The sequence below is a fragment of the Trichosurus vulpecula genome, chromosome 2 (assembly GCF_011100635.1).
Source record: "Trichosurus vulpecula isolate mTriVul1 chromosome 2, mTriVul1.pri, whole genome shotgun sequence".
Taxonomy (NCBI): domain Eukaryota; kingdom Metazoa; phylum Chordata; class Mammalia; order Diprotodontia; family Phalangeridae; genus Trichosurus; species Trichosurus vulpecula.
In genome coordinates this window covers 99,791,303-99,799,890 of record NC_050574.1, presented here as the reverse complement: position 1 = coordinate 99,799,890, position 8,588 = coordinate 99,791,303, and the positions used below count along the sequence as shown (strand labels likewise).

Here is an 8,588-nt window from a genome sequence, read left to right as displayed (position 1 = left end):
TAGTAGGTCCTTAATAAATGTCTGTTCCACACATCCCCCTCCCCTCCTTTTTGGATTAAGTTTGTGTCACCATTCCTTAGCATGGTGCCTAGCCCTTAGGAGACAGTCAATAAATACTTATTAACTTGACTTGCCATCCTATCCAAAGTACCATAATAGTTTCTAAAAAGAAACTATTTTGGAGACTTACACAATAGGATTATAGCTGTATGCCAACCTAATCAATTGAGTATTAGCCACTCACCCATGGACACTGTGGTTTTCTCTTATCTCCTTAAATCATGGGAAGATGATTTGGGTTACTTGCGGAATAGAAAACATCCAACAGAAACGTTGACCTCCATTTCTGTTTTTCAGCCCAACAAACCCCTTCTCTCTATGCTGCCAGTCACTACAGCAGAGATGGAACCTAATGGCAGCTTCAGGGGTGCCAGGGAGAACTGCACAGTGGATGACTTCAAGAGGAATTTTTATCCCGGAGTCTATCTGGTTGTATTTGTCGTGGGGGCCTTGGGAAATGGCTTTTCCATATTCGTTTTCCTGCAACCTTCTAAAAAGTTCAAATCGGTGAATGTGTTCATGCTGAACTTGGCCGTTTCAGATTTGTTGTTTGTATGCACACTACCCTTCAGAGCCGACTATTACCTGAGAGGCTCTCACTGGGTGTTTGGAGATGCTGCCTGCAGGGTCATGTCCTATTCCTTTTACGTCAATATGTACATCAGTGTTTACTTCCTGACTGCGTTGAGCGTTGTGCGATTCCTGGCTACTGTGTGTCCCTTCAGGCTCTTGCATATGACCAGCCTCAAGACCGCCTGGGGCCTGTGTGCAGCCATCTGGGTCTTCATCATGGCCCCCTCTGCCCTGCTCCTGAGCAGTGGCTCCACCTTGAATGGAAAGCGGGCCACCTGCTTAGAATTAAACCCTAGCAAGATCACCAGGTTGAGGATCCTGAACCACGTGGTGATGGTAGTGGGCTTTGTCCTGCCCTTCTTCACTTTGACCATCTGCTCTCTGCTAATTATCAGGACCCTGCTCAAGGTCAAGGTTCCAAAGGCTGCAGCCCGAATCTCTCACAAGAAGGCGCTGATCACGGTTACCATTGCCCTGATTCTCTTCGTGCTATGTTTCCTGCCCTATCACATATTGAGGACGCTCCACCTAATACAGTGGAGGGAGGGCAGGTGCAATGACCAGCTACACAAGGCTGTCATCATCACCATGGCCTTGGCCGTGTCTAACAGTTGCCTGGACCCTTTGCTCTACTATTTTGCTGGAGAAAATTTTAAACAGAGACTAAGAGCAGTATTCAAAAGGGGGTGTTCGCAGAAAAAAAAGGCACCGGTCCTATTTGTACATGGTTAAACAAACAATGCATGAGTAAGAGATTTTTTTCGAGAGAATATTTTTCCTATGCTTGTCATTATTCTGTACACATTTCCCACACTACCTTGCATTTATGCCATCACACTGACAACAAAAAACCATGCATGTTGACTGTGATTTGTTTTTTGTGGCAGTGAAAACATGTCCTTGAGGCATGCTCTAAGTGGTCAAATCTGAAAGAGTAATTTGGCAGAAATAATTAGGGAGAAAGATATTTTTACCTGGGATAAAAATGATTGGTGAAAGCTAATATTTTTTTTCTTTCCCCTTTAATAAAAAGGAAAACTCATTGAAGAGGGAATGGAGAGTGGAGGGTATATCCAGAAATGACTGTGATGTTAAAAAAAAAAACAACCCAACAAACCTTTTTAAAAAAAACAGTTGTAGAATGAATGGGATATGACATTGATGTAGATGGCATTGTTGGTACAGTCATGCCACCAGAGGTGGTTCAGCCCTCTTGACCACAGGGCTTAGGAAAGAAGGTGAGCCCTGGGAGAATGGCACCACGGGAATGGGACTCTGAAGGTCATGGCCCCAGGATAACCTGCAGAGGATTGTTTAATGGAATGTAGGGAAAGAAGTGGGTCTACCTCCTAAAAACGGGGAGGAGGGCTACCAACTTTTAGATATTGGTGCCGTGGGACAAAGCTGTATAGAAAGCTGTACTTAAAGTCAGGAAGAATTGAATTCTAATCTTGTCTCAGACACAAGACTCTTAACCTCTATCAGCCTCTGTTTCTCCATCTGTAAAATGGGGAATAATAATAGCACCTCATAGTCTATTTTGAAGATCAAGCTAAGAAGCTAGTAAACATTTTTTTGACAAATTAACAAGTATTTACTAATTGATAACAGAGGTAAGTAGCAGACTCCTAGGGCAGCTAGATGCCACAGTAGATAGAGCTCTGGGCCTGGGGTCAGGAAGACCCGAGTTCCAGTCTGGCCTCAGACACTTACTAGCTGTGTGACCCTGGCCAAGTCACTTAACCTTGTTTGCCTCAGTTTCCTCATCTGTAAAATAAGCTGGAGAAGGAAACAGCGAACCACTCTAGTATCTTTGCCAAGAAAACCCCAAACAGGGTCACAAAGAATTGGACATGATTGAACAGCAACACTAAGTGCTTACTATATTCCGGGTACTGTGCTAAGATCAGGAATAAATGAGATAATATGTGTAAAGTGCTTTGCAAACCTTAAAGCTCCACATAAATGTGAGCCATTATTGATTATTTTTATTCATTGCTCCAGTTATGGCTCTATTATATGTTTATAACACATACATACACATGCACACACTCGGTGTAGGACTGTTTGTATATCTGTATCTGGCCGCTGTGACAAATAGGCCAATCAGACCTGTCAAATTTCAAAGAGACTCTGAGAGCCATTTAAAACCACCAGAATTCTTGATTATACTTTATGGTGTGAAGGAAAGAACGCCGGACTTGGAATAGGAAGACTCAGGCTTGGATCTTAGCCCCGCTCCTAGCTGTGAGACCTTAGAGGAAGCCAGTGGAAGGAACTTCAAATTGATACCTGAATTCAGGTTTTATCTCTAGCATCACTTGCTGGTGATAGAACCATGGATAAGAGACACGACCCTTTGGAATTTTGAATTTTTCATCCATGAGATGGAAATGCAACAGCCTCTCATAGCTACCTCAGAGTTTTTGAGTCTTGTATATAAAGAGCTTTGAAAACCTTCAAAATGCTCTATAATATTAGCTATTGTTATGATTGAGCTGTCAATTAACCCCTTTGAGTCTTGCTTTCTTGATCTGTTGGAAAGGGGTGTAATACTTTGGTGCCTTCCAGCTCAGAGATTCTTCAATCCCATTCTTTACAGCTGGCCCCATAAAAAGCCTCTCAGATAAATGGAGTAAACAAATCCTCCCCAGGTAGAAACTAACTCTAGCTGTCTTTGTCTGCCTTCATAATGATTCAAAGCCAAGTTCTTCTATTTCAGAAGATCTCTTTCAAAGGGGGCATTTCAGTTGGTTTTGAGTGTTCCTTAATAGTTTGTACTTTGAGGAAGGACTGGTTTATCTGTTAACAGATAAATGCTCCTATCAAGGAGGATTTCTCACGAGTTATGCCAGATACAAACCTGATATTTTCAGAGAAATGTCCATATGCAAATGGACAGGAGGCTCAGCTTTAAAGGTGAATGGCTACTTGCATTAAAATCACAATTTTAGTTTTGTTTAAATTTTATTAGGAAAGGGCACTAGAGGGGGAACTTTTAAGCCCCAGCTCTGTGGTTAACTAGCTCTGTAAGTTATTTAACCTCTCTCTAGGCCTTAATTTCTTCATATGTAAAATAAGGTCCTTCCCAGCGCTAAAGTTCTATATTCATTAGATTATGATATTTAATAAAAATTTACTCAATTCAATTTAATTAGGCCTTCCTGGTGCAGTAGGAATAACAGACGGCTATATGATACAGTGGATAGAGCTCTGGACTTGGAGTCAGGAAGACCTCAGTTCAAATTTAGACTAACCTACTTACTAGCTGTGTGATTCTGCATGAGTCATCTAACCGCCGTCTGCCTCAGTTTCCTTTTCTGTAAAATAAAGATAATAATAACACCTGCCTCTCGGGTAGGTGAGAATAAAATGAGGTAATAGTTGTGAAGAGTTTGTGAATTGTAAAATGCTAGTTATGATTATGCTGGCTGTATACCTGCTAGTTATTATATGGAGTTCTGGATTTGGAGTCAGAGGGCCAGGTTCAAATCCTGGCTCTGTCATTTACTACCTAAGGGACCCTCAAAACTCATTCTATCTTTCTGGGTTTTCATTTCCTCAGACCACTTTCTTGTGAGGCAATATGGTACAATGGAAAGTGTGCTGGATTGGAGTTAGACAACATGGGCTCAAATCCAGGCTCTGCCACTTAGTGTCACTATCACCTTGGACTAGTCACTTACTTTCTCCTGTTCTTAGTTTCCTCATCTGTAAGGGATTGGACTCAATGATATCTAAGGTCTTTTCCCATTCTCCATCACATTTAACATCCTATCTTCAGAAATATTGTAATCATGAATACATTTCTCTAATGTTTCCTCTTTTCTCCCTAAAACCAGATTTGACTCTTTGGGGGTAAAAAAGTCTTTATTCAAAGTCTTCTTTAGCAACTTCCAAAATAACAAAAATACCAAATACCCACATGATAAATTTTAGTTACAAATTTGAAAACATTTGGAAGGGTTTCCAAAATTAGACACACAATTGAATCTTTAACACCACCATGGACAAAATTAAGCATTAGTTATTGTCTGAGCTAGACTCTGCAATGGGCCATTTTGCAAGTTCTCTGGCATTATCTTGCTAGTCCCAGCATGATCAGTAGTTTATTTCTATTGCAGCCATCACTCGCTGTTAAAAGAAATATCTCTAGACTGTGTTGGTGGCAGAAAGAGGAGCAAAGACGTACCGAGGAGCAGCACTTGGACATCCCATATTCAGAACCTAGCCACCATAGCTGAATAAACCACTGGGTATTTCCACCTGATATTTAAGGAAGGACTGAAGTAGTGATAAACTGCTGCTGTTATCTCAACTGTCCAGCCTTCTGTACCATTTGGGCAACTTTTCATTTGACTGTAAGAAGAGAGTATACTCAGAGTAATTTACCATTCAGCCAGTGACCATAATCAAGGCAGTCATGGAGCCTGGGATCCTTTCCCTTTGTGTCACTTTTTGGTATCTTACTCTAACATTTCTAGGTTGAAATAGGCATTTTCATAACATATTTAAACTTGTAACCAAAGGGCTGTCTGTGTATGCATGCATGTCGGTCAGTCAATAAACATTCAGTAAATGCTTACTATGTGCCAGGCCAGGCACTGTGCTGGGGATGCAAAAAGAGGTAAAAGACAGTTTCTGCCCTCAAGGAGATCACAATCTAATGGTGCGTATGAGAAAATCCTGTCATCTGGAGCCTCTGAACACTCTAGCAAATTTTTTGACTTCTTTATATATAATACAGTATACATACTATATTTATTTTAAATAAATAAAAGGCTGCTTTAGTTTAAATCCTTGTTATTTTTTTTTATTGAATTTTACCTTAATGTTCCCATCAGAAGATATTGTGAAGGCTATGGAATTGACTTAAAACCTGCACTCTTTTACACTGTGAGTCTCTATTGGTATCACTTATTTGTCTCCGGAAGAACCTGCATTCAGGCCAAGAAGCAACAGTTAGAACTGAATATAGAACATCGATTGGTTTAAGATTTGGGAAAGGAGTACAAGGCTGTACATTGTCACTTATTTATTTAACTTATATGCAGAGTACATATTCCTGCCTTTCCCCTCCCGGCTTTGGTAGTGTTAGATCCATTTCTCTGGTTAGCCCATGCTGGCCTCAACCCACCATAGCATCCCAAATTAAGGAGATACAGTCCTTCCTTCCCTTCTACATCGTGGCAACAGGTCTTGACAATCCATCAAGACCCAGCGCAGAGACACAGAGGAGTTCTCAGTGGCTCTGCTGGAAATTTGGTCTGAGTTCAAAAAATGCCACGCTTCTATAGGAACTGCTTAATTAGGAGCCTTAAGAAAATGTGATTGGCTTCTAAAAGTCCTGGCAGGGAGACTGAGTGAAGAAACTTAGCCCTTCTAAGACCAGTCTCAATCCCAGCTCAGGTCCATCATCAAAGCTGTGAAAAAACAACTGTTGTCCCAAGGCAAGGGTTGACCATTGTATCTTGTCTGTACTTAAAATTAAAACTCCTGCATGTTGCCATCCATCAGAACCTTTAACCCTTCACTGTACTATGTGTGACTTGATTCATCACAAAGTGAAAAGGTCTGTGTCAAGGAGAGACAAAATAGGAAACTCGAATGAATCCTGGCTTTGGAGCCAGGGACCCAGATTTGAATCTCACAGCTGCCATATGGTACCTTGAACTTTGGCCTAATTATCTAATGTCTCTGGAATCAGTCTTCTCATCTGTTTAAGTGAGGGAGTTAAATTAGCTGAGCTCTAAGGTTCCTCATAGTTCTAAATCCTGATCCTGGTTTTTCTTGCACTAAAATATGCGCATTTATTTTTTTGAAAAATAGCCTTAATAGTATAAAAAGTAAACTTAAGATATGTCTAATGTTGGATGCAATATGTGTCCTATATCCCAGGTGACTATCTACTTTGCCTACCCCTAGTCCAAGCTCCACCCTGGGATGTTAGCCAGGAGAGTGATTTCTTCAAATAGCTCTGTATATTTATCAACTTCAGATCCTAGAACAGGGGTTCTTAACCTGGTGTCTGTGAACTTACTTGTTTTAAATTGTTTTTATAACTTTTCAATATAGTTGGTTTCCTTTGTAATCCTATGAATTTTAATTTATGTATTTAATAACATTATTGTAAGGAGAGGTTTATAGGCTTCACTAGATTGTCAGAGAGTCCAGAACACACAGAAAAGTTCAGAAGTCCTACCCTAGAAATTCAAATATGCCTGGGAGAAGGTGGATTATCTTTTGCACAAATGCTCTAGACAAGCCACTCTGTATTTCAAAGAAGACTGGCTCCTGCTAGGGCAACACAAAACATTCCTGGAGGACTTCAACAACATGCTCCTCAAGGAAGCTGCCAACTGTCAAGTTGCATAGCTAAGATTGGGAGGGGGATTAGATGCCGGATCTGCTTGTTCCAGGTTCTTAAGCAGAACGTGACTTGGAATGAAGTGGTCCTGACTGATCAATTTTAGAAGAGGCTGGCTGAGTCACCTCAGGACACCTGGGTCCAAATGGGGGTGTCACTAACCTCGCATGAACTGATCCAACATGCTGGTTTGTAGTCACTTCCAGGAAGGGCTGGCTCAGGCTTTTTCCCCCACTTTTGCCCTGCTGTATCTACCAGAACCATTCCTCTCACCTGGTGGGGTTCATATGACAAGAGGGGGCCCAGTGCCAGCTGACTTGTACAGAACTAACACATTGATAGGGAGGTACCAATGATACAACAGAAAGCACACTGGGTCTTTTGTGTCCCCTGGAGTCAGAGGGCCAAGGTCCAAAACTTGTATCTGCTCCTTGCCACTGGGCAAATCCCAACCTCCTTGGGCTGCAGTTTCCTCATCTGTAAAATGAGGAAGTTGGACCAGATGGTCTCTGAGGTCTCTTCCATCTCTAGATCTACGATCTTATACTATGAACTAGAGGTGAAGGTAGACTTTTTCTTTTTAGCCTGGAGCAAAAACAATTAGATAGAGAATTGGGGGCTAGGACATTCTGGGCACAAAGCCGGCCCAATTATAGAAATTCTCAACCTGATGGTCTAGTTGATACACTCAGGACAGGGATATCATAGTGATGGGACCCTTTACTAGAGTCCTCCTTACCTCCCAGTGCTTTTAAGGGTAAGGGTCAGACTGCTTCCTCCCATGGATTATACCTGTAGTTGACCTAGAGGTGGTTATTTCATGTAATGGGACGGGCTAGTAGAAGGCTGCTCATGGTGACCATGTGGGAGCTCTGTGGGGCTGGCTTCTGGTCATGTACGCCATATAGGATTCATCAGTGAGAGTCCTCTTAATTCAGAGGTGTTAAATACACTGCCCACAGGTCATATGTGTGGCCCACAACAGTCCTGAGTATGGCCCAAACCAGATTAAAATGTAATTGGGGAAAGAGTTAACAAAATAAATAAAAATACAATAAGACATAGATAATATTACATTTAAAAACTAGGTCAATACAGGGCTAGCAAGTATCCTTATGTTTGGATTAGTGACTCCTGTTTCTATTTGAATTTGACACTGCTGCTTTCAGTTGTTTGCTGAGCTGGTAGAGCTGATGACTCAGGAGTGCCACGCCTGTTAAAAATAAGAAGCACTTGCTGGCTAGCAGTCTACTGGCTGGAGTCTTCTGGTCTCAGGCAAATGAATATCCAAAGATGGAACCATCCGGATGGTAGACTTGTGATCTGTAGCTATGGAGGTGGAAACAATATTCACCAGAATGACAGTGGCTGACAGCAGAGACATCGTCCCCGATGGATGCAGAAAGACAAGTCACCTGAAGATAGTGGTAGCCTTGAGGAGTGTGATCTCTTGTGGAGGATAGAAGTGCTAGCCATAGATTCAGAAAAGCATGGATCCTGGGAGGCTGGCTAAACAACCTATCCAGCAGAGAGCTACACCTAAAGAGAATTTTATGAGGAGTAAACAAAGGAAGAAAATGACTTCCAG

At 41.7% G+C, this 8,588-nt stretch overlaps 1 protein-coding gene across 1 annotated transcript; it reads left to right on the top strand.

Annotated features, from left to right (window-relative positions):
• Window positions 1-375: 375 nt before the first annotated feature.
• On the top strand, window positions 376-1,365 carry CYSLTR2 (cysteinyl leukotriene receptor 2). Its single transcript, XM_036743911.1, has one exon. The coding sequence runs from the start codon at window positions 379-381 to the stop codon at window positions 1,363-1,365; it is 987 nt and encodes a 328-aa protein (XP_036599806.1). The 5' UTR covers window positions 376-378.
• The last annotated feature ends 7,223 nt before the right edge of the window (window positions 1,366-8,588 follow it).

Bases quoted from the DNA above. Each gene is read 5' to 3' on its own strand.
- CYSLTR2 (XM_036743911.1), top strand. From the start codon at position 379: ATGCTGCCAGTCACTACAGCAGAGATGGAACCTAATGGCAGCTTCAGG.